The sequence below is a fragment of the Pristiophorus japonicus genome (assembly GCF_044704955.1).
Source record: "Pristiophorus japonicus isolate sPriJap1 chromosome 24 unlocalized genomic scaffold, sPriJap1.hap1 SUPER_24_unloc_1, whole genome shotgun sequence".
Lineage (NCBI taxonomy): Eukaryota > Metazoa > Chordata > Chondrichthyes > Pristiophoridae > Pristiophorus > Pristiophorus japonicus.
This window is the reverse complement of record NW_027250648.1, coordinates 3,209,664-3,235,798: the sequence shown is the minus strand read 5'-3', so window position 1 is coordinate 3,235,798 and position 26,135 is coordinate 3,209,664. Positions and strand designations below refer to the sequence as shown.

The 26,135-nt window shown below is 45.9% G+C and overlaps 2 protein-coding genes across 10 annotated transcripts in view; one reads left to right on the top strand and one right to left on the bottom strand.

The window, feature by feature from the left end:
* Positions 1 to 26,135, bottom strand: part of LOC139241199 (zinc finger protein 665-like) — a 131,832-nt gene that overhangs the window by 87,262 nt on the left and 18,435 nt on the right. The window lies entirely within an intron of this gene.
* LOC139241200 (zinc finger protein 235-like) lies at positions 726 to 25,962 on the top strand. Of its 9 annotated transcripts, none has more exons than XM_070869859.1 (3): positions 728 to 812; positions 4,909 to 4,950; positions 24,447 to 25,962. In XM_070869859.1, the coding sequence occupies exon 3, from the start codon at positions 24,812 to 24,814 to the stop codon at positions 25,820 to 25,822; it is 1,011 nt and encodes a 336-aa protein (XP_070725960.1). In that variant the 5' UTR covers positions 728 to 812; positions 4,909 to 4,950; positions 24,447 to 24,811; the 3' UTR covers positions 25,823 to 25,962. The 9 variants fall into 9 exon arrangements, with proteins under 9 accessions (XP_070725966.1, XP_070725960.1, XP_070725965.1 ...); XM_070869861.1 differs by lacking the exon at positions 728 to 812 and adding an exon at positions 1,179 to 1,344 and having other exon boundaries at positions 4,909 to 4,942; XM_070869858.1 differs by lacking the exon at positions 728 to 812 and adding an exon at positions 1,179 to 1,344.

The following is a 26,135-nucleotide window of genomic DNA, read 5'->3' as shown; positions in this document are numbered from 1 at the left end:
TTACAATTTGCAGTTTTCCAATCTGCTGGGACCTCCCCAAAATCCAGGGAATTTTGCTAAATTACAACCAAAGCGTCCACTATCCCTGCCGCTACTTCTTTTAAGACCCGAGGATGCAAACCATCAGATCCAGGGGATATATCTGCTTTTAGTCCCATTAACTTACTGAGTACCACCTCCTTAGTGATTGTGATTGTGTTAAGTTCCTCATAGCATAACTTATTTGCTTTGGTATCTATACTGCTGCTCATAAAGCCAAGGCTCCGTTTGCGTTAACAGATTGATTAGCTGATCCTGCCCACCCTCCCAGATTTGTATACATACACATATTCCTGTATTCCCTTTAAATAGTACCATTAGTTTAAAATGCCTCCCCTTTTTCTTCCTTCCAAAATGCATCACTTTACATTCTCTGCATTAAATTGTTCTGCCATTTCACCAGTCTATGTCTTGAAGTCTGCTACTACCCTATTACTGTTAAATGATTCCCGTTTCTTTACCCACACTCGCTGACCAATCACAATTTCTCCTGTGTTGTTTTAAAGGAAGTTGTGTTGGGTGAGAGTTTTCGGGCTGTAAATGCTGCCCCCCCAAGCCTGGAACAGCAGTTTACAAAAGCCCTTGCTGTGGGTCCAGGATAGAAATTCACAACATTCTCTGCTCCTGGTTCCTGGCCCAGGGACAGGCCGCGCATGCGCCCTGCTGCCCCCTGAGCCTCCCAAGATGGTGGTTGTTGTTGGGGGCCTGTCACCGGGAGAAAGCCCCGCAGCTGCCCCCCGGGGGCCCCGCTCGGGGAAAGGCCGGAGCCGCAGGTTGTTATTCGGGCCTGAGGCCCACAGCGGGTGTGTGTGAAGCGGATAATGCGGAGTATTGTCTCTCGGGAGGGCGGGGCCTGAGCCTGGGCCTGGGCCTGGGCCTGGGCCCGCACTCGGTGTGTATGAAGCCCGCGTTCCCCCGGGGTTTATTAACCCGCTCCCTCCGCCCATCTCACAGCCGCCCCACCGCGCATGCTTAGCTCACACTGCACGGGTGATTCACGGCGGCTTCGGACCAAGAGGAAGAGCGGGGGCGGGGCTGGAGGACCGAGCGAGCGGTTGGTCCTCCAACCAATCGGAGTGTGCGAGGGGCGGGGCCGAGCCCGGATCTCCCGCACTGAGCATGCGCGAGCGACGGCGACAGTTGATGGAGCCCGGATGATGTGGGACATAAGACGGTCGCTTGTCGGCGCGGGGCAGGAATTGGAGCCGCGAGTGGGGCTGGTGAGCTTCATAAACCCCTGGTGTAGGGCCCAATAACAGCCCAGAGGCTGAGCCCGGGGAGAGATTCAAAAGCAGGACCTCAAAGGTAGTAATCTCCGGATTACTCCCGGTGCTACGTGCTCGTGCATACAGAAATAGGAGGATAGAACAGATGGATGTGTGGCTGGAGAGATGGTGCAGGAGGGTTGGTTTTAGATTCCTGAGGCATTGGGACCATTTCTGGGGGAGGTGGGACCAATACAAGCCGGACAGGTTGCACCTCAACAGGGCCGGGACCAATATCCTCACCGGGGTGTTTGCTAGAGGGTTTAGAAACATAGAAAATAGGTGCAGGAGTAGGCCATTCGTCCCTTCTATCCTGCACCACCATTCAATATGATCATGGCTGATCATTCCCTCAGTACCCCATTCCTGCTTTCTCTCCGTGCCCCTTGATCCCCTGAGCCGTAAGGGCCATATCTAACTCCCTCTTGAATATATCCAATGAACTGGCATCAACAACTCTCTGCGACAGGGAATTCCAGAGGTTAACAACTTTGAGTGAAGAGGTTTCTCCTCATCTCAGTCCTAAATGGCCTACCCCTTATCCTAAGACTATGTCCCCTGGTTCTGGATTTCCGCAACATCGGGAACATTCTTCCCGCATCTAACCTGTTCAGTCCCATCAGAATCTTATACGTTTCTATGAGATCCCCTCTCATCCTTCTAAACTCCAGTTAATAAAGGCCCAGTTGATCCAGTCTCTCATTTGACAGTCCAGCCATTCCTGGAATCAGTCTGGTGAACCTTTACTGCACTCCCTCAATAGCAAGAACGTCCTTCCTCAGATTAGGATACCAAAACTGAACACAGTATTCCAGGTGACGCCTCACTAAGACCCTGCACAACTCCAGTAAGACCTCCCTGCTCCTATACTCAAATCCCTTGCTTTGAAGGCCAACATACTATTTGCCGCCTTCACCGCCTGCTGTACCTGAATGGCAACTTTCAGTGACTGATGTACCATGACACCCAGGTCTCGTTGCAGCTCCCCTTTTCCTAATCTGCCGCCATTTAGATAATATTTTGCCGCCTTGCTTTTGCCCCCAAAGTGGATAACCTCACATTTATCCACATTATACTTCATCTGCCATGCATTTGCCCACTCACCTAACCTATTCAAGTCGCTCTGCAGCCTCATAGCATCCTCCTCGCAGCTCACAATGCCACCCAACTTCGTGTCATCCGCAAATTTGGAGATACTACATTTAATCCCCTCGTCTAAATCATTAATGTACAGTGTAAACAGCTGGGGCCCCAGCACAGAACCTTGCGGTACCCCATTAGTCACCGCCTGCCATTCTGAAAAGTACCCATTTACTCCTACTCTTTGCTTCCTGTCTGACAATCAGTTCTCAATCCATGTCAGCACACTACCCCCAATCCCATGTGTTTTAACTTTGCACATTAATCTCTTGTGTGGGACCTTGTCGAAAACCTTCTGAAAGTCCAAATATACCACATCAACTGGTTCTCCCTTGTCCACTCTACTGGAAACATCCTCAAAAAATTCTAGAAGATTTGTCAAGCATGATTTCCCTTTCAGAATGTGCTGCTATGACATCCTTAATAATTGATTCCATCATCTTACCCACTACCTATGTCAGGCTGACCGGTCTATAATTCCCTGCTTTTCTCTCCCTCCTTTTTTAAAAAGTGGGGTTACATTGGCTACCCTCCACTCGATAGGAACTGATCCAGAGTCAATGGAATGTTGGAAAATGACTGTCTATGCATCCGCTATTTCCAAGGCCACCTCCTTAAGTATTCTGGGATGCAGTCCATCAGGCCCTGGGGATTTATCGGCCTTCAATCCTATTAATTTCCCCAACACAATTTCATGACTAATAAAGATTTCCCTCAGTTCCTCCTCCTTACTAGACCCTCTGACCCCTCATATTCGGAAGGTTGTTAGTGTCCTCAGTGAATACCGAACCAAAGTACTTGTTCAATTGGTTCGCCATTTCTTTGTTCCCCGTTATGACTTCCCCTGATTCTGACTGCAGGGGACCTACGTTTGTCCTTACTAACCTTTTTCTCTTTACATATCTTTAGAAACTTTTGCAATCCGTCTTAATGTTCCTTGCAAGCTTCTTCTCGTACTCCATTTTCCCTGCCCTAATCAAACCCTTTGTCCTCCTCTGCTGAGTTCTAAATTTCTCCCAGTCTCTGGGTTCACTGCTATTTCTGGCCAATTTGTATGCCACTTTCTTGGCTTTAATACTATCCCTGATTTCCCTTGATAGCCACGGTTGAGCCACCTTCCCTTTTTTATTTTTACGACAGACAGGAATGTACAATTGTTGTAGTTCATCCATGCGGTCTCTAAATGTCTGCCATTGCCCATCCACAGTCAACCCCTTAAGTATCATTCGCCAATCAATCCTAGCCAATTCACGCCTCATGCCTTCAAAGTTACCCTTCTTTAAGTTCTGGACCATGGTCTCTGAATTAACTGTTTCATTCTCCATCCTAATGCAGAATTCCACCATATTATGGTCACTCTTCCCCAAGGGGCCTTGCACAACGGGATTGCTAATTAATCCTCTCTCATTACACATCACCCAGTCTAAGATGACCTCCCCCCCTAGTTGGTTCCTCGACATATTGGTCTAGAAAACCATTCCTTATGCACTCCAGGAAATCCTCCTCCACCGTATTGCTTCCAGTTTGGTTAGCCCAATCTATGTGCATATTAAAATCACCCATTATAACTGCTGCACCCTTATTGCATGCACCCCTAATTTCCTGTTTGATACCCTCCCCAACATCACTACTACTGTTTGGAGGTCTGTACACAACTCCCACTAACGTTTTTTGCCCTTTGGTGTTCTGCAGCTCTACCCATATAGATTCCACATCATCCAAGCTAATGTCCATTCTAACTATTGCATTAATCTCCTCTTTAACCAGCAATGCTACCCCACCTCCTATTCCTTTTATTCTATCCTTCCTGAATGTTGAATAACCCTGGATGTTGAGTTCCCAGCCCTGATCATCCTGGAGCCACGTCTCCGTAATCCCAATCACATCATATTTGTTAACATCTATTTACACAGTTAATTCATCCACCTTATTATGGATACTCCTTGCATTAAGACACAAAGCCTTCAGGCTTGTTTTTTTAACACCCTTTGTCCTTTTAGAATTTTGCTGTACAGTGGCCCTTTTTGTTTTTTGTCTTGGGTTTTATACGTTTCTATGAGATTCCCCTCTCATCCTTCTAAATCCAGTAAGTATAAGGCTACCCGATCCAGTCTTTCCTCCTATATCAGTCCTGTAAAGTAAAATCAAAAACCCAAAGCTGTTTTATAAATACATTCAGAGCAAGAGGATAACTAAAGGAAGAGTAGGGCCTATTAGGGACCATAAAGGTAACCTGTGTGTGGAGGCTTTCAAGAAGAGAGGCGATGCAGACATTGCAATCAGGGAGGAGTGTGAAATATTAGATGAAATAAACACGGTGTGAGAGGAAGTATTAAGGGGTTTAGCAACTTTTGAAGGTGGATAAATCCCCAGGCATGGATGAAATGTATCCCAGGCTGTTAAGAGAAGCAAAAGAGGAAATAGCAGAGGCTCTGACCATCATTTTCTAATCCTGTGGCTACAGGTGTGGTGCTGGAGGACTGCTAACGTTGGACCAGGTAACCAGGTGGGTCGATGAGGATAGTGCGTCTGATGTTGACTATATGGATTTTAGCAAGGCTTTTGATAAAGTCCCACGGGGCAGACTGGTCACGAAAGTAAATGTCCATGGGATCCAAGGCAAGTTGAATCCAAAATTAGCTCAGAGGCAGGAAGCAAAGGGTAATGGTCAATGGGTATTTTTGTGACTGGAAGGCTGTTTCCAGTGGGGTTCTGCAGTGCTCAGTACTAGGTCCCTTGCTTTTTGTGGTATATATCAATGATTTGGACTTGAATGTAGGGAGTTTTAAGATGATTCAAAAGTTGACCGTGTGGTTGATAATGAAGAAGAAAGCTGCAGACTGCAGGAAGATATCAATGGACTGGTCAGGTGGGCAGAACAGTGGCAAATGGAATTCAATCCGGATAAGGGTGAGGTAATGCATTTGGGGAGGGCTAACAAGACAAGGGAATACACAATAAATGGTAGGACACTGAGAAGTATAGAAGAACAAAGGGACCTTGGAGGGCATGTCCACAGATTCCTGAAGGTAGCGGGACAGGTAGATAAGGTGGTTAAGAAGGCATACAGAATACTTGCCTTTATTAGCCGAGGCATAGAATACAAGAGCAGGGAAATTATGCTTGAACCGTATAAAACACTAGTTAGGTCACAGCGAGAGTACTATGTGCAGTTCTGGTCACCACATTACAGGAAAGATGTGGTTGCACTGGAGAGGGTACAGAGGAGATTTAGGAGGATGTTGCCTAAACTGGAGAATTTTAGATATGAGGAAAGATTGCATAGGCTGGGGTTGTTTTCTTTGTAACAGAGGAGGCTGAGGGGAGACCTAATGGGGGTGTATAAAATTATGAGGGGCCAAGATAGAGTGGATAGGAAGGACCTATTTCCCTTAACAGAGGGTCAACAACCAGGTAAGAGGTTTAGAGGGGAAATCTCTTCACTCAGAGAGTGGTGGGGGTCTGGAACCCACTGCCTAAATTGTGGTAGAGGCAGAAACCCTCGGAGCATTTAAAACGAACTTGGATATGCACTTGAAGTGCCGTGACCTACAAGGCCACGGACCAAAAGCTGAAAAGTGGGATTAGGCTGACGATTCGGAAAGATAGACAAGAAGGGAAAGGAGGTGGGGTAGCTCTGTTAATAAAGGATGATATCAGGCAGTTGTGAGAGACGATATTGGCTCGAATGAACAAAATGTTGAATCATTGTGCGTGGAGATTAGAGATAGTAAGGGGAAAAAGTCACTGGTGGGCGTAGCTTATAGGCCCCCAAATAATAACTTCACGGGGCGGGCAATAATCAAGGGAATAATGGAGGCATGTGAAAAAGGAACGGCAGTAGTCATGGGGGATTTTAACCTACATATCGATTGGTCAAATCAAATCGCACGGGGTGTAAATTTAGATTCTTTTCTCTCAATCTGGTTCAGTAAAATTACTGAGTCGAATACCTCTTGTGCTTTCAACAAAGCAGTCTTTATTTTACCGGCCGGCATGACTTATCAGACAGAAGATATACTCTCGATGGAGCGTACACACTCCCTACGGATAAGTGAAGTTACATCGTAAAGCGACAACAGTTATACATTTTTGAAAATAGATAACAAAATACAATTAGATTGACATTCTAACTCAGCCACTCATTAGTCAATCTATATGGGATGTTTTTACGAAAGCTCAAGCATTGCCTCTAAATGTTACAATTTTACTGGCGTGACTACTAACTGAGACCTTGCAATTCTGCAGATTTATCCATATATTCATTTCATGTTACAATTTATATTATTGGCAGGATTAGTAGCTTAAAACCTTGAGAAAGCCTGTTAATTGTGCTGATGTTGTATTATTTGCAATCTGACATTCTCTTAGTTATTTTTCCATGGCTTATACATTTTCATATATCCAGTTCACTTTACTGTCTTTTAATTCCATATATCCCGTTCATATATCCACATTCCCTCCTTTTATCATTCCATGATAACATTTAGGATCATTCTAAGAGTATTGCATTCATCCGTTCACACTCCATTTTCAGCATCATATTGTTGAGTAGTTCTTTAGTAGATTCTTTAGTTTGTTGGATCATAACCCGGGAACCCTTGACCACAAGAGGGTTTGCTAACCTTGCCATCATTACTTTACAGCAGAGGTTAAGGCAACCAGCAATCAAACAACAGGTAATTATTATTACGATGAGAACAATTGCCCCATGCATTAAATAGGATCTCCAAGACCCACCTAAAAGCCAATCAAACCTGCTAGGTTCTTTTGCTGGTGTGGATAACTTCTTCACCTCCCTCCTTATGTGATCGGCAAGATTGGTTATGTTTTCTGAACTATCAGGAATGTAAGTGCAACATTCAGATCCTATCAGGGCACACGTTCCCCCTTTCTCAGCTAACAGGTAATCGAGGGCCATTCAGTTTTGTAATGCTACGGTCCTTATTGCTACCATTTCAGCTGTGATGCCCTCCAGAGCTTCAGCAGTGTGGTTAGCTACCTGTTCCAATATCGTTTCTAAGTTCTGTACTTCGTCCATGAGACGCTTTATCCCGATTGGGAACACCAGGACCCCAAAGAACTTGTCGGCGGGGGTGATGGCTCGCTTATATCGTATGGAGGCATGTACTTCCGCCAGGGTACGTACTTGTCGCACAAATGGCACCACGTATCCCATATAGCAGGACCCTGTCCATCGCCTGGGCAACCAAGGATATGCCTTATGATCGCACACGAAATACGTGCCGTTAAAGGCTGCTTTCTGATATATTGCCTCCGGGTCCCAGGACTGGGCCCACAAACCTCCACCTGTGTTATTCGGATCGTGAGAGTGGATGGTGACTCGTGTACCTGTGGTGAGGTTGAGACTGTGTGGGCAATTGCTGTACCCTACGATATGTCTCTTGTTACTGGTGTCATTTCGAATTAGACATATGCCCCCTGTTGGCCTCCCAATCCCTGAGATATTGGTCAGAGCTATGAATGGGGGTTCCTTTTCACGGTTGTAGGTTGGTTGGTACCATCCCTGGAATGTCTGATTAATGGGATCTCCAATACTCTCCCACTTGGTGACCTCTCCGTGTTTGTTCAGGTGGTAACGGTATGATACTCCTCCTGGTCTCCGTGATCCCTCTTTTGACCCGCCTTTCATCATTCGTACTTGTATTGGCCCCCCTCCTCTTATTATAGTTTGGCTCTGAATCCATCTGACAGTCTCAGTTAGGGTCAGTGGAACGGTGCGCAAAGGAATTCCCCCTTTGGAATGTATAGGGATATGTGAACACACCCAGCATCTAGAAAAGTGCACTTTTTGCGCATAAACGTAAGACATACACAAAAAGGTGTTTACATGGAGCTCTCGCCTTTGTCTTCCTTCCCATGCGCCAAAACTGTCATATATCAACACTATTATACAGACTGTGGCATACAGACACAGTCTCATCTTATGGCTCAGGATTCGGATAAATAGTCCAATTATTTTGCTGATTTAAAAGAGTTCAGTTTTCCCGTCTCTCTTCTCAGGTCACCGTTGGTGTAGCTGGATGTTTATTACGGGTAAAAGTTCAAACTGGTCCACGTTACAATTAGGATGTCAACTGCCTTGTTCAGCTATGGAGAAGAGGAAATCTGGAACAGAAACAGGAATTAGAATAACCAGCAAAATAGATTTGTTAAAGGGTGATGAGCTTGCAGTGGTGCAGGTGAACCCAGGCATTTTTCCCCTCAACCTTAGCTGCAGTAGGGGTAGTGAGTAACACCTGAAAAGGCCCCTCCCATCGCGGCTCCAATCCCTTTCGAATCCATTTCTTAATCAAGACATACTTCACTGGGACCACGAGGGATGATTCGGGTAAGACTGGGAGGTCAAGGTGAGCCCCTTGAACCTGGTTGTGGGCTACTCGCAGAGCCTGAGTTAAGGAAAGAATGTATGTGGTCATCTCCTCAGTCATGTGGTGGAACTGGACAGTGGAGGGGACATTCTGATTCCAAGGGGTTCTCAGGGGCTAACCATAAATGACTTCAGCGGGGGTCAGCCTAGTCTTACCAGTTGGAGTAGTGCGTATCTGGAATAGGGCTATGGGAAGGAATTTAAGCCAATTTAGTCCAGTTGATGCTATCAGTTTTGCAAGTTTGGTTTTAAGAGTTTGATTAGCACGTTCAACTAATCCCGCAGCTTGGGGTCGGTAGGCGCAATGTAGCTGCTGGTTAATGTGCATCTGGGAGCAGAATTCTTTGTTAACTTGGCCAATAAAGTGAGGGCCATTATCAGAACGCAGTCGAGCTGGGATACCATATCTAGGAACAATTTCCCTCATTAACACTTTAACAACAGTTTGAGCTTTATTGTCCAGGGTAGGATAAGCTTCGATCCATTTGCTGAATACATCCACTATTACTAGCACATATTTGTAACACTGAACCCTTTGCAACTCAATGTAGTCCAACTGCAAGGTCTCAAAGGGATCTTCTGGTAGGGGCGTCTTACCCCAATCACAGGGGACTCCCTTCCCTGAATTATGCTGTTGGCAAACAAGGCAACGATTACTAGTGTTCTGGGCCAACGCCTGAAGTCTTGGGTGCCACCAAGTAGCCAAAAGCTCCACAATGAGTAGCAAAATGCAGACATTCTATAACCCATGAGGCCAACTCGTCAGACATGCAAGTCTGTTCCGCGGGAGTGGTCCAGAGTTTAGAGACATTGTCATAGGTACATCCATAATCTTTCCACAACAGTTTATCTTTTTCAGGAGCGTCCTCCTGTGCTTTAATAACATCTTGGATGGTTGGCATTGGTTTTTCCGAGGCTAACTTATCCTTTCTAAGGTTTTTAGTTTGACTCATCATTCTAGGCACTACCATCCGTTGTCCACGAGAGGCCTGTTTGGTCTCTTGGTCAGCACAACGATTCCCTATATCAACCAGAGAATTTCCGGTAGTGTGGGCGGTACATTTGACAATGGCAATGCGTTTGGGGAACATGAGGGCTTGCAACAAATCAGATACTAGCTGTTTATGAGATATCTCATTCCCCTGTGAGGTTAGGAATCCCCTATTTTTCCATAATTGTCCGAAATCATGGGCTACTCCGAAGGCATACCCAGAGTCGGTACAGATATTAACCTTGAGGTCTTTAGCCAAAATACAGGCTCGGGTAAGGGCAAATAGTTCAGCTTGTTGGGCAGAATAGGCGGTTTCAAAGGCGGCAGATTCCACGATCTGATTCTCCTGGTTTACTATTGTGTATCCAGAATTTCGTCTGCCCTCTGGGTCAATGGAAGAACTTCCGTCTACATACATAATACAGTCTGGATCTTCCATTGGTACATCAACTAAATCCACCCTGACCGATGTGGCCTCCTGAATTAAGGATAAACAATCATGACTGGGTTCTTCCTCATCTTGGGGTGGCTCGGTAAGAAAACAAGCCGGATTGATGGCAGTACAGTACCGAAAGGTCAGCCTTGGATTATTTAGTAGGTAGATCTCATATCTACTTTGCCTAGCCATGGTAAGATGTTGAGTCTGCAGTTGACCCAAGAGGTCAGCTACGGAGTGAGAGGTATATACAACAATATCCTGCTGAAGGGTAAGGTTGGCGGCAGATTGTAGGCTATTGTAGATAGCAGTTAATATTTGAGTACATACGGGGTGTCCCAAGGCAACGGGATCTATTTTAGAAGAGTAGTAAGCAACAGGTCTATGTTTATCCCCGTGTTTCTGAGTTAAGACAGCGGTAGCACAATCTTTCATGATCGTACAATACAGTTGAAAGGGACGGTCGTAGAGGGGCCGTCCCAAAGCCGGAGCTTGCAGCAGGGCTGTTTTTAGTTCCTTAAAGGCTTGGATGTCTGTGGTTTCTATTTTAAAGCTGCCTTCCTTGGTAGTGTACGGTGTGAGTTGCTTGATCATCAGGGCAGCATTAGGAATCCAGGATCTACAGTAATTTATCATCCCCAACCACTGCCGCATTTGTCTAGCCGTGCTAGGGACTGAAAACTGGCAGATGGGTTTGATTCGACTAGCCTCCAAGGCTCGGTGGGTGCCTGATAAAATGATCCCAAGAAATTTAACTTGAGACTGGCCAATTTTGACCTTTGACGGGGATACTATGTAATCCAGGGAGGACAAGTAATTCAATAACTGATTAGCATCCTCCTGATTACTTGGTTCATCTACGCTGGATACCAGTAAATTGTCCACATACTGAATTAAAGTAGATCCCTTAGTCAGCGTGAGAGATTGTAACTGTTTCTGCAGGCACCTTGAGAATAAGGTTGGGGACTGGATGAACCCTTGGGGAAGTCTAGTCCAGGTAAATTGCTGTCCCTGGTAAGTGAAGGCGAATAGGTACTGACTCGCCTGGGCTAGCGGTAAAGCGAAGAAGGCGTGTTGGAGGTCTATTATTGTGAAGATCTTGGCGTCTGCTGGGATTAAAGACAGTATATGTGCTGGGTTGGGAACCAGAGCGTGCAGGGGCTGGACGATAGCATTGATAGCTCGAAGGTCTTGGACTAAACGGTATTCGTTTGGTCTGCCTGGCTTAGGCATTGCCAGTATAGGAGTATTACACGGGGACTGGCATCGGACCAAAATCCCCTGTTCCATTAGCCCCTTAATCAGTCGGTGGATACTTGGTATTGCCTGTGATTTCAGTGGGTACTGTCGGATAGAGGGCCAGTCCACATTGCCCTTCACTGGGATCTCAATCGGATCAATGGGAGTATAACCCACATGGGAGGGGTCCTCTGCCCACACATGAGGATCCACATAGTCAGGTATGTCCGAGCCAGTATGATGCTGTAGAGTCGTTAAGACCTTCTCGGGGTCCCCATGAAATTGGACTGTTCGGCCATGTTTTACGATTTGCACATCCCGGCTGGTAGGGTCAGCCTCATCTATGGCCTTGCGTACCATAACTCCCAAATCTTTAGCATGGTGAGGGGCTAATACCTCACGAACAATATGCGGTGCCATTGTTAGGGGCTGTTTCCACAGATTCTTATCCATTTCCACAAAATCTGCCTCTCCTTCCGGTCCAGTCACTCTAGCCCTTAATAGAATTCCCTTCACTTCCCCTTCGTGATCCTGATAAAAGTTCTGCAGATCCTGATTCTTTCCGCTGGGATCGTATGCTAGGGTTATGTGATAGGGTGCCTGCTGCAGGTTCAGAGACCACCACTGAGGGGTTCTAGTATTATAATACTGCCGCTTAAGGGTTCCCTGTTTTACAATAATCCCATCATCTCCACACTCCAAATGCAACTGGAATTTGCAGAGGAGGTCTCTAGCCATCAAGTTACAGTCCAGATTGGTAGTGATGACAAATCGATGTTCTACCGATTCTTCCTGGTAACCCACTTTAACTGGTTCTGACACCGGGAATGTCGAGATTTGTCCCAGGAATCCTGAAAGTTCCTGTGTTTCAGTAGAGGCAGGGAGTTTAAGCTTTGATTGTACAGAAGACATGAAGGCTCCCGTATCTATCAAAAAGGGTTGCCACTCATTCAGAATTTTTAACAATATCATTGGTTCGTCGTCCGGGGAGGATCCCTGCACAATCAAGCTGCGTAGTCAATCGGGGGACAATTGACCAAAGGGGTTGTTCTGGGAGAAGTTAGTGTAAGATCCTCCTCTCCCCCCTTGCCTTCCTCCTCTTCCTTTTCCACACTGACGGTAGGGGCAATTTTTATTCCAATGTCCTTCCTGCCCACAATTAAAACATCCATCTCGTCTTTCCCAGCCCCGACCTCTTCCCATACCAGGCCGGGGACAGTAGGGCGGTCCGTAATTAGCAGGGCCCGGGCCATTTGGGTGTTCGATATAACCGTATCCCTGTTTATCCACCCAACCCGGCACGCAATACTGTGGTTCCATCTGGTATCCCCTTGGGTCGGGTATTGGTCCTTCCACCTGAGGCGGCTCTTCCTTTCTAGTCACGTATTCAGTCTTGACCCGGGTTGGGGGCGCACCTCCCCCCTCCCCTTTCTTTTCCTGCCAATAATATCTAACCGCCCTTTCCATCTGGGCTTTACTGTTATCTGCCCAATTCATATTATTTGTCCGGATAGCGTGAGCAATCGAATAGGGCAGGCACTGAAGTAGGATAGCGCAGAATTGAGGAGAATCCTCTCCTGCCCTGAAGGCATTATCTCCTGATTGACTCCCGTATATTTCAATAAATCTTTCCATAAATTCATCGGGAGTTTCTTCACGATTGGGTTTAGTTTCTAATACTGTGGCCATACTGATGGGCTTCTGAAGGGTCGTGGTGAGAGCATTGAAGATAGCGTTTAGGCGATCCTGGATATCGTTAGGGTGAGCAACCAACAATGCATCATGAGTAGCACATCCTAGGTGAGTTAGAAATCGGGTGTGTTCAGTTGGGCTCAAGGTTTGCTTTACCAAGGCCTACAGGTCCCTTGATTCTGCATTATAAGCTGAAATAGTTGTTCGAAGATAATCTATAAATTTGATAGGTTCTTTTTTCCGATCTGGTATGCTGGCCATAAGGGCCATAATTTCGTTCGGTTTCCAGGGCACATAGACATCTATAGTGGGGTGGTCTGAAGCTTGTTGTGCATCAGGATTTGGCATTGGTCTGACAGGGAATTGGTGTCGGGACTTTGGGTTCTTGGAAATTATTTCTAGGTCGGAGGATGTTTCGGAGCTGTCTGACTGCTTGACAGTTCTGCGTCTCGATCGGCGGGGGTGTTTGCCATGTCTTTCACAACTTGGACTGGTAGATTGACTAGAAGATTTACGGGACTGTCTGTGATATCGAGATATAGTTCTGCCCTTTCGAGTGTGAGATCTGGTCCTTTCGGCTATATTGCTTGTGAACTGGGGATCCGAATCGCTATCAGGATGAGGAGTCAGTTTGGGTTTGTTGCTTTGGTGGTATGGGGTTATTTTTAACTCCTCTCGCCGGAGTGTAAGGTGGAGGGTGTTGGGAAGAGGACTGGAGCAAGGGGCCAGGGGGTGCGGGAGGCGCCGTTGGGCGCTGAATCAGTGACCACTCATCAATTTCATCATCAACCTCGGTTAACACAAAGCCAGCCATTTGACTACTCAGTCGGTCAATACCTTTCTCAGAGGTCCCAGAGGATCTCTTGTAAGTTTCTCGTGCGCACATTCTTTTTTTTTAAGACGTCTACAGTTTTAACATGTGTTCCCTCTGTCAATGAGAGTCCTAATTTAATAGCATTTATTTGCCAACTTGACAGAAGTGATGCATCTTTTAATTCTTGACAATAGTGTCGCCATGTTGCAATTACATTTTTGTCCCCTTTTCCTCGTCCCCTTCTCCAAATTAATCCCTGTGCCACCTAGAGGCCACTGGTCATCTCCTAATAATTTGTTCAGGGCTCCTGATAATTTTCTAAAGTCTTCAGCTCTTTCAGGGAATTCCTCACATAACTTTTGTAGCGGACTATCCGCATCCATTGTTTTATCCAACTGATTACCCATTTTCACGCTGCCCCTCGTATTTAAACTGACTCTAATTACCGTGTCGTTACACGTTCGCGTCTACGTGCGATTTGAACAAACTTAAAATAAACACAGACTTTACTGAAACTAACACTGACTTTGAACAAACTCAAAATAAACAGACTTTACTAAAGCTAACACTGACTTCCGCGTCGCCTCGCGGTTCGCGTCGCCGCGCGATTTGAAACACTTAAAATAAACAAACTTTACTAAAGCTAACACTGATTTCTGCGTTGCCCCACGGTTCGCGTCGCCGCGCGATTTAAAACACTTAAAATAAACAGAGACTTACTGAAACCAGCACTGACTTTGATATCACCCCGCGGTTCGCGTTGCTGCGCGTTCGCGTCGTCCCACGTTCACTCGACCGCGCGCTCGCGCCGCCGCACGTCCCGCGCCGCCACGCGTTCCACGCTGCTGCGCGTCTGCGTCAGCCCTCCTTCACTCGGCAGCACGCTCGCGCCGCCGTACGTCTCGCGTCGCTACGCATTTCATGCTGCTGTGCGTCTGCGTCAGCCCATGTTCACTCGGCCGCACGCTCGCGCCACCACACGGCTCACGTCGCTGCGCGTTCGCGCCGCTGCGCGTCCGCGTCGGCCCTACCTTTCGAGTTGTTGCGTGATTTAAATTCAATCAGTGCCTAGACGGGCCAAGTGATATACGAGGTCGACGTCACACCTGACTTGAACACCTATCCTCTATTTAATTCCCCAGAAGCCTTACTTAATTCCTTGTGAGCCTAATTTTCCAAATTTGATTTCTTATGAGCCTTATTTCTTTTAGTCTCCAAATTTCCCTATCCTTTCGTGTCATCGCGCAGTTTAAATTCAATCAGTGCCTCGACGGGCCAAGTGATATACAAGGTCGACGTCCCACCTGACTTGAACACTTATTTCTAAATTTAGAAGGTATTCGCCAGATTGTTATGGATCTCGTTCAGACACTACCCGAGAACCAGCGAGTGGCTAAACTTTTCTCAGACTTTTGAAACCGGGGGAAACTGGAACAGTATTGAAATCATACTCACTCCAGTGGCCACTTTCCCCTCGTCTCGTCCAAGGCTAGTCTGGCTCTTAATTCGCAAGTTTTCGGCAGTCGTCCGTTGAGATCCCACTTCTGACACCAAATATAAATTTAGATTCTTTTCTCTCAATCTGGTTCAGTAAAATTACTGAGTCAAATACCTATTGTGCTTTCAACAAAGCAGTCTTTATTTTACCGGCCGGCATGACTTATCAGACAGAAGATATACTCTCGATAGAGCGTACACACTCCCTACGGATAAGTGAAGTTACATCGTAAAGCGACAACAGTTATACATTTTTGAAAATAGATAACAAAATACAATTAGATTGACATTCTAACTCAGCCACTCATTAGTCAATCTATATGGGATGTTTTTACGAAAGCTCAAGCATTGCCTCTAAATGTTACAATTTTACTGGCGTGACTACTAACTGAGACCTTGCAATTCTGCAGATTTATCCATATATTCATTTCATGTTACAATTTATATTATTGGCAGGATTAGTAGCTTAAAACCTTGAGAAAGCCTGTTAATTGTGCTGATGTTGTATTATTTGCAATCTGACATTCTCTTAGTTATTTTTCCATGGCTTATACATTTTCATATATCCAGTTCACTTTACTGTCTTTTAATTCCATATATCCCGTTCATATATCCACAGGGGTAGCCTGAGGAGGAATTCATAGAATGCATACGGGATTGTTTCTTAGAACAGTATGTAACAGAACCTACAAGGGAGCAAGCCATCTTAAATCTGGTCCTGTGTAATGAGACAGGAAAAATAAACGATCTCCTCGTAAAAGATCCTCTCGGAATGAGTGATCACAATATGGTTGAATTTGTAATACAGATTGAGGATAAGGAAGTTGTGTCAGAAACGAGCGTACTATGCTTAAACAAAGGGGACTACAGTGGGATGAGGGCAGAGTTGGCTAAAGTAGACTGGAAACAAGGACTAAACGGTGGCACAATTGAGGAACAGTGGAGGACCTTTAAGGAGCTCTTTCATAGTGCGCAACAAAAATATATTCCAATGAAAAAGAAGGGCGGCAAGAGAAGGGATAACAAGCCGTGGATAACCAAGGAAATAAAGGAAAGTATCAAATCAATGACCAATGCGTATAAGGTGGCCAAGGTTAGTGGGAAACTAGAGGATTGGGAAAATTTTAAGCAACAGCAAAGAATGACTAAAAAAGCAATAAAGAAAAGGAAGATAGATTACGAAGGTAAACTTGTGCAAAACATAAAAACAGATAGTAAAAGCTTTTACAGATATATAAAACGGAAAAGAGTGACTAAAGTAAATGTTGGTCCCTTAGAAGATGAAAAGGGGGATTTAATAATGGGAAATGTGGAAATGGCTGAGACCTTAAACAATTATTTTGCTTCCGTCTTCACAGTGGAAGACACAAAAACCATGCCAAAATTTGCAGGCCACAGGAATGTGGGAAGGAAGGAACTTGAGACAATCACTATCACTAGGGGGGTAGTGCTGGACAGGCTAATGGGACTCAAGGTAGACAAGTCCCCTGGTCCTGATGAAATGCATCCCAGGGTATTAAAAGAGATGGCGGAAGTTGTAGCAGATGCATTCGTTATAATCTACCAAAATTCTCTGGACTCTGGGGAGGTACCAGCGGATTGGAAAGCAGCTAATGTAACGCCTCTGTTTAAAAAAAGGGGGCAGGCAAAAGGCAGGTAACTATAGGCCGGTTAGTTTAACATCTGTAGTGGGGAAAATGCTTGAAACTATCATTAAGGAAGAAATAGCGGGACATCTAGATAGGAATAGTGCAATCAAGCAGACGCAGCATGGATTCATGAAAGGGAAATCATGTTTAACTAACTTACTGGAATTCTTTGAGGATATAACGAGCATGGTGGATAGAGGTGTACCGATGGATATGGTGTATTTAGATTTCCAAAAGGCATTCGATAAGGTGCCACACAAAATGTTACTGCAGAAGATAAAGGTACGCGGAGTCAGAGGAAATGTATTACCATGGATAGAGAATTGGCTGGCGAACAGAAAGCAGAGAGTCGGGATAAATGGGTCCTTTTCCGGTTGGAAATCAGTGGTTAATGGTATGCCATAGGGATCAGTGCTGGGACCACAACTGTTTACAATATACATAGATGACCTAGAAGAGGGGACAGAGTGTAGTGCAACAAAATTTGCATTTGACACTAAGATTAGTGAAAAAGCGGGTTGTGTAGAGGACTCAGAGGCTGCAAGGAGATTTGGATAGGTTAAGCGAATGGGCTAAGGTTTGACAGATGGAATACAATGTCGGAAAGTGTGAGGTCATCCACCTTGGGAAAAAAAACAGTAAAAGGGAATATTATTTGAATGGGGAGAAATTACAACATGCTGTGGTGCAGAGGGACCTGGGGGTCCTTGTGCATGAATCCCAAAAGGTTAGTTTGCAGGTGCAGCAGGTAATCAGGAAGGCGAATGGAATGTTGGCCTTCATTGCGAGAGGGATGGAGTACAAAAGCAGGGAGGTCTTGCTGCAACTGTATAAGGTATTGGTAAGGCCGCCCCTGGAGTACTGCGTGCAGTTTTGGTCACCTTACTTAAGGAAGGATATACTAACTTTGGAAGGGGTACAGAGACGATTCACTAGGCTGATTCCAGAAATGAGGGGGTTACCTTATGATGATAGATTGAGTAGACTGGGTCTTTACTCCTTGGAGTTCAGAAGGATGAGGGGTGATCTTATGGAAACATTTAGAATCATGAAAGGGATAGACAGGATAGAGGCAGAGAGGTTGTTTCCATTGGTAGGGGAGACTAGAACTAGGGGGCACAGCCTCAAAATACGGAGGAGACAATTTAAAACCGAGTTGAGAGGTAATTTCTTCTCCCAGAGGGTTGTGAATCTGTGGAATTCTCTGCCCAAGGAAGCAGTTGAGGTTAGCTCATTGAATGTTTTCAAGTCAAAGATAGATAGATTTTTAACCAATAAGGGAATTAAGGGTTACGGGGAGAGGGCGGGTAAGTGGAGCTGAGTCCACGACCAGCTCAGCCATGATCTTATTAAATGGCGGAGCAGGCTCGAGGGGCTAGATGGCCTACTCCTGTTCCTAATTCTTATGTTCTAACAGTGGAGGACTTTTAAGGAGCTCTTTCATAGTGCGCAACAAAAATATATTCCAGTGAAAAAGAAGGGCAGTAAGAGAAGGGATAACCAGCCGTCGATAACCAAGGAAATAAAGGAGAGAATCAAATTAAAGACCAATGTGTATAAGGTGGCCAAGGTTAGTGGGAAACTAGAAGATTGGGAAAATTTTAAACAACAGCAAAGAATGACAAAAAATGCAATAAAGAAAGGAAAGATAGATTACGAAGGTAAACTTGCGCAAAACATAAAAACAGTAAAAGCTTTTACAGATATATAAAACGGAAAAGAGTGACTAAAGTAAATGTTGGTCCCTTAGAAGATGAGATGGGGGATTTAATAATGGAAAATGTGGAAATGGCTGAGACCATAAAGAATTATTTTGCTTCCGTCTTCACAGTGGAAGACACAAAAACCATGCCAAAAGTTGCTGGTCACAGGAATGTGGGAAGGGAGGACCTTGAGACAATCACTATCACTATGGGGGTAGTGCTGGACAGGCTAATGGGACTGAAGGTAGACAAGTCCCCTGGTCCTGATGAAATGCATCCCAGGGTATTAAAAGAGATGGCGGAAGTTATAGCAGATGCATTCGTTATAATCTACCAAAATTCTCTGGACTCTGGGGAGGTACCAGCGGATTGGAAAGCAGCAAATGTAACGCCTCTGTTTAAAAAAGGGGGCAGACAAAAGGCAGGTAACTATAGGCCGGTTAGTTTAACATCCGTAGTGGGTAAAATGCTTGAAACTGTCATTAAGGAAGAAATAGCGGGACATCTAGATAGGAATAGTGCAATCAAGCAGACGCAGCATGGATTCATGAAGAGGAAATCTTGCTTAACTAATTTACTAGAATTCTTTGAGGATATAACGAGCATGGTGGATAGAGGTGTACCGATGGATGTGGTGTATTTTGATTTTCAAAAGGCATTCGATAAGGTGCCACACAAAAGGTTACTGCAGAAGATAGAGGTACGCGGAGTCAGAGGAAATGTATGAGCATGGATAGAGAATTGGCTGGCGAACAGAAAGCAGAGAGTCGGGATAAATGGGTCCTTTTCGGGTTGGAAATCGGTTGATTAGTGGTGTGCCACAGGGATCGGTGCTGGGACCACAACTGTTTACAATATACATAGATGACCTAGAAGAGGGGACAGAGTGTAGTGTAACAAAATTTGCAGATGACACAAAGATTAATGGGAAAGTGGGTTGTGTAGAGGACACAGGGAGGCTGCAAAGAGATTTGGATAGATTAAGCGAATGGGCTGAGGTTTGGCAGATGGAATACAATGTCGGAAAGTGTGAGATCATCCACCTTGGGAAAAAAAAACAGTAAAAGGGAATATTATTTGAATGGGGAGAAATTACAACATGCTGAGGTGCAGAGGGACCTGGGGGTCCTTGTGCATGAAACTCTTTTGAGTTTATCTGTGAAAACATAAAACATTAAACGGTGCCACCCGACCTGGGTGACACTCCAGACATTTACAAGGCCCATTTTTTTTTTTTTTCCCCCTTTTTTGTGTTTTTTTTTGTGTTTTTTCTTTTTTTTTTTGGTTTTTTTTTTGGGCACTAAAATCACAATTTTTCCCCAGTGCCCCCTATAAAAGGGAAGGGGACACTAAAAGCACCGGCAATTAAAACAAATTAACTTTAAAACGTAAAATCAAATTAAAATTTGGTTGCCGGGCGTGATGATGCACTCCAGTCCCTCCGGTGCCCACCTCTCGCGGAAGGCCGCGAGCGTACCGGTGGACACCGCGTGCTCCATCTCCAAGGACACCCTGGACCGGATGTAAGAGCGGAAGAGAGGCAGGCAGTCAGGTTGAACGACCCCCTCGACCGCCCGCTGCCTGGACCGGCTGATGGCACCCTTGGCCGTGCCCAGGAGCAGTCCTACGAGGAGGCCCTCGGACCTACCCGCTCCCCTCCGCACAGGGTGCCCAAAGATCAGGAGAGTGGGACTGAAGTGCAGCCAGAATTTCAGGAGCAGCCCCTTCAAATAGTGGAACAGGGGCTGCAACCTTGTGCATTCAATAAAAACATGGAACACGGACTCCTCCAGACCGCAGAAATTGCAGGCGGCCTGGGAGTCCGTGAACCGGCTTAAAAATTTGTTGCACGGCACTGCTCCGTGCACCACCCTCCAGGCCAAGTCCCCGATGAATAGTGGGAGGACCCCTGCGTAGAGTGCCCTCCATCGGGGACCCCCGCCTCCTCCGGACGGCAAGATGGTACGCCATGGCGTGTCCGGACGGCCGGCGAGGATGGCAAAGTTGAGGGTGTGCAGGAGCAGCCCGTACAGGAAACCCCTCCGCGCGGAACTGAAAGGCACGGAGGGGATTTCCCCGAGGCGGCTCAAGTTGTGAGGCGCCGGCTCCTTGTGCATGAATCCCAAAAAGTTAGTTTGCAGGTGCAGCAGGTAATCAGGAAGGCGAATGGAATGTTGGCTTTCATTGCGAGAGGGATGGAGTACAAAAGCAGGGAGGTCCTGCTGCAACTGTGTAGGGTATTGGTGAGGCCGCACCTGGAGTACTGCGTGCAGTTTTGGTCACCTTACTTAAGGAAGGATATACTGGCTTAGGAGGGGGTACAGAGACGATTCACAAGGCTGATTCCGGAGATGAGAGGGTTATCTTATGATGATAGATTGAGTAGACTGGGTCTTTACTAGCTGAGTCCACGGCCAGATCAGCCATGATCTTGTTGAATGGCGGAGCAGGCTCGAGGGGCTAGATGGCCTGCTCCTGTTCCTAATTCTTATGTTCTTATGTAGCTCTTTGTCGGCCGGCATGGACACGATGGGCTGAATGGCCTCCTTCAATGCTGTAAACTTCTGTGATTCTATGATCCTGTACTTACAGTGATGACGTTTGTAAATTATGAGAAATATAGAAGATTAAGGGGTGATCTACTTGAGGTGTTTAAGATGATTAAAGGAGTTGATAGGGTGGATGGAGAGAAACTATTTCCTCTGGTGAGGGAGTCCACAACAAGGGGACACAACCTTAAAATCAGAGCCAGGCCGTTCAGGGCTAATGTCAGGAAGCACTTCCTCACACAAATGCTGATTGGCTGTTCTCTTGGTTGGAGGGTCACAGTCTCAGGATAACGGACGGCCATTTAGGACTGAGATGAGGAGAAATGTCTTCACTCAAAGGGTTGTGAACCTTTGGAATTCTCTGCCCCAACGAGCTGTGGATGCTCAGTCGTTGAGTATATTCAGGGCTGGGATCGATAGATGTTTGGACACTAAAGGTGATACGGGGATAGTGCGGGAAAGTGGAGTTGAGGTAGATCATCAGTCTGGATCTTATTGCAGGTTCGAGGGGCTATATGATCTACTCCTGCTCCTATTTCTTATGTTCTTAAAGCGTAGTGTAAATTGGGAACTCTGTTCCCCATAAAACGGAGGCTGGGGCCAAATTGAAAATTCCAAAACTGAGATAGATAAATTCTTCTTGGGCAAGGGTATTAAAGACGATGGAACCAAGGCAGGTAGACGGAGTTAAAATACTGATCAGCCACAATCTAATGAATGGTGGGACAGGCTCAAGGGGCTGAATGGCCTACTCCTGTTCCTATGTTCCTACTTACAGTGATGACTTTTGTAAACAGCTTTTACAGGGGATTAGAAGAGGAGGATATGCAGAGGGGATTAAACCTGGGCCCCTCCTGTTCCTATGATTCAGTCACACTGGGCGTTACCTTTACCCACTGAGCCATTGGGAGGGTCCAGTGACCCTGCTGGAAAATGCACATGTGAGGCCTCCGGTGAGGACAGTGGAATAGCCTGTCGACACTCACTATCGAGGTTCACACATGGAGATTGGGCACATGGGTCACATATTGGAGAGAAACTGGTGAGTGTAGAACAGAACCCAGCCAGAGTCAGCATCTTCAGGGGAGGAGAGGAGAGAAGGATAAAATAGTAGGAATTTGTGCAATGTGCCTTGTGCCTTGTTCTCTCCCTGGATCCTAAAACTACTGAACTCTCTCTTCCCCATCTGAAGTCTACAGGCTCTAAAACTGAAGCTTGGTGCCCCTCAGTCCCGACGACTCGATTTACCTCCCCTTCTCTCCTCCTCTTTCCCCCTTAGTTGTGTTCCACACTCTGGGCCTTGGGCCTTCCCCGGGGATTCTCAGTATGAACAGGGGGATGTGTGTTGAGACAGGATGTCCCAGCTCTCCACCTTTAAAGGGACAAGGAGAGGGCCAGCTGGGCTGAATGGTCCTGCTTTATGACATCACTGCAGTGCCTAGCAACCAATCTCTATGAGCCCTGCTCATTATGGGCTGGGTTTACTGTTTGATGGGACAGTGTAGAGGCAGCGTTTACTCTGTATCTAACCTGTGCTGTACCTGCACTGGGAGTGTCTGATGGGACAGTGTAGAGGGAGTTTTACTCTGTATCTAACCTGCTGTACCTGCCCTGGGAGTGTTTAAGAACATAAGAAATAGGAGCAGGAGTAGGCCACCTAGCCCCTCGAGCCTGCTCCCCATTCAATAAGATCATGACTGATCTGATCATGGACTCAGCTCCACTTCCCTGCCCTCTCCCCATAACCCTTTACTCCCTTATCATTCAAAAATCTGTCTACGTCCGCCTTAAATATGTTCAATGACCCAGCCTCCACAGCTCTCTGGGGCAGAGAATTCCACAGATTTACAGCCTCAGAGAAGAAATTCCTCCTCATCTCAGTTTTAAATGAGCGGCCTCTTATTCTCAGACTATGTCCCCTAGTTTTAGTTTCCCCTATGAGTGGAAGTATCCTCTCTGCATCCACCTTGTCGAGCCCCCTCTTTATTTTATAAGTTTCAATAAGATCACCTCTCATTCTTCTGAACTCCAATGTGTATAGGCCCAAGCTACTCAACCTATCCTCATAAGTCAACCCCCTCATCTCCGGAATCAACCTAGTTAACTCTCTCTGAACCGCTGCCAATGCAAGTATTTCCTTCCTTAAATACAGAGACCAAAACATATGAAGGTTAAAATCACCCATGATTATTGCTGTTCCTTTTTTACAAATCTCCATTATTTCTTGATTTATAATCCGTCCAATCGTGTAGCTACTGTTGGGGGGGCCTACAGACTACGCCCACCAGTGACTTTTTCCCTTTATTATTCCTTATCACTACCCAAACTGATTCAACCTCTTGATCCTCTGAGCCAATATCGTTTCTCACTAACGCACTGATCCCATCCTTTATTAACGGTGCTACTCCACCTCCTTTCCTTTCTGTCTGTCCTTCCGAATTGTCCAATACCCCTGAATATTGTGTTCCCAGTCCTAGTCACCTTGCAACCATGTCTCTGTAATGGCTATCAGACCATACCCATTTGCATCTATTTGTGCCGTCAACTCATTTATTTTGTTACGAATGCTACGTGCATTTAGACAGAGCTTTTGAATTTGTTTTTTTACCCTTTTTTCCTGCTTGTTTCCTCTGACTTCAAACTCACTTTCTACATGTTTGATGGGACAGTATAGAGGGAGCTTTACTCTGTATCTAGCCCAGTGCTGTACCTGCCCTGTGGAGTGTTTGATGGGACAGAGCTTTACTCTGTATCTGACCGGAGCCTGTTTCAGGCACACACGAGGTGCTCAGAATACCTGTAAAATACAGTGTAGATGTGAAACCAGCCAGAGTCAGCACCTTTAGGGGAGGAAGAAGAAATGATGGAGATGGTGCGATGGGTTTAGGTTTCAGCACAGGGAGGAGAGAGAGTGTGTGGGATGGGGATTTACAGCTTTGGGGGAACAAGAGAGGAAAGAGTGTTCCATAGAAACGAGAATTGTCTGTTCTGAATTTCTATGCTGTATTTACAGTGATGACTTTTGTAAACTCCTTTTACAGGGTATTAGAACGGGAGATTTTCAGAAGGGAAACTCGAACCAAACATCGTGTCAAGATCTGACGGAGTCAATCGATTCATCAGGACCTGAATATCATCGGCCTTTGAACGTGGAAGGAGAAATGTTTGTCTGTTCTGTTTCTGGCAATAGATTTCAAACATCAGTGTGATTGTAAAAGCACCGAGACACACACACCCGAGTGAGAATGTTCCAGTGCACTGACTGCAGAAAGAGCTTTAAACAGTTACACAGCCTGAAAAAACATCGCACCATTCACAGCGGGGAGAAACCGTACACGTGTTCTATGTGTGTGGACCAGGCTTCAACTGATCATCCAACCTGGAGAGACACAAGGACACCTGCACCATGGAGAAACCATGGGAATGTGGGGACTGTGGGAAGGGATTCAATTCCCCGTCTCAGCTGGAAATCCACCAGCGAGTTCATACCGGGGAGAGGCCGTTCACCTGCTGTGTGTGTGGGAAGGGATTCACTAATTCATCCCACCTGAAGGCACACCAGCGAGTTCACACTGACGAGAGACCTTTTAAATGTCCGGACTGCGGGAAGTGCTATAAAAGTTCCGGGGAACTGAGGCGCCATAAACTTGTTCACACTGACGAGAGGCCGTTCACCTGCTCTGAGTGTGGGAAGGAATTCACTTCTTCAGCGAACCTACTGTCACACCAACTTGTTCACTCTGATGATAGAGCTTTTAAATGTTCTGACTGTAAGAAGAGCTTTAAAACCAAAATGGATCTGCTGAGACACCAGCGAGTTCACACTGGGGAGAGGCCATTCACCTGCTCCCTGTGTGGGAAGGGATTCACTCAGTTATCCCAGCTCACTACACACCAACTTGTTCACACCAGTAAGAGGCCGTTTAAATGTTCTGACTGTGAGAAGAGCTTTAAAAGCAGAAATAGTCTGATGAGACACCAATCCTTTCACACCGGGGAGAAGCCGTTCACCTGCTCTTTGTGTGGGAAAGGTTTCACTCAGTCATGCAATCTCACTGTACACCAAGTTGTTCACACCAGTAAGAGACCGTTTAAATGTTCTGACTGTGAGAAGAGCTTTAAAAGCAGAATACATCTGATGATACACCAGCGAGTTCACACTGGGGAGAGGCCGTTCACCTGCTCTGTGTGTGGGAAGAGATTCACTCAGTCATACCATCTCGCTACACACCAACTTGTTCACACCAATAAGAGACCGTTTAAATGTTCTGACTGTGAGAAGAGCTTTAAAAGCAGAAATCATCTGATGATACACCAACGCACTCACACAGGGGAGAGGCTGTTCACCTGCTCCATGTGTGGGAAGGAATTCTCTGACCCATCTGACCTGCTGACACACCAGCGAATTCACAAGTGACAGCAGGGGTTGGATTCTGCTGTGAATCACACCGGGACTAAACCGTGTTCATTCTGACAGTTGGGCTGTGTTTCTGCTGTAATTGGGCTGGAGTTTAATTTTCTGGATATCTGACAAGTAAATCAGCTTTGGTTCCAACACAGAGTGTGTCGATTCCTTGATTTCTCGATTTCTCCAATATAAGAGGAGACTAATTGTTGTCCTGTTACCGACTCTTCCTTTTTTGGAACTTTTCTCCTTCATTTAACAAAGACCTGTCCTTATGCAGCACCTCACATGACCTCAGGATATCCCAAAGTGCTTTACAGCCAAT

Coding starts and splice junctions, on each gene's coding strand:
- LOC139241200 (XM_070869865.1), top strand. CDS start 24,812: ATGGAGAAACCATGGGAATGTGGGGACTGTGGGAAGGGATTCAATTCC.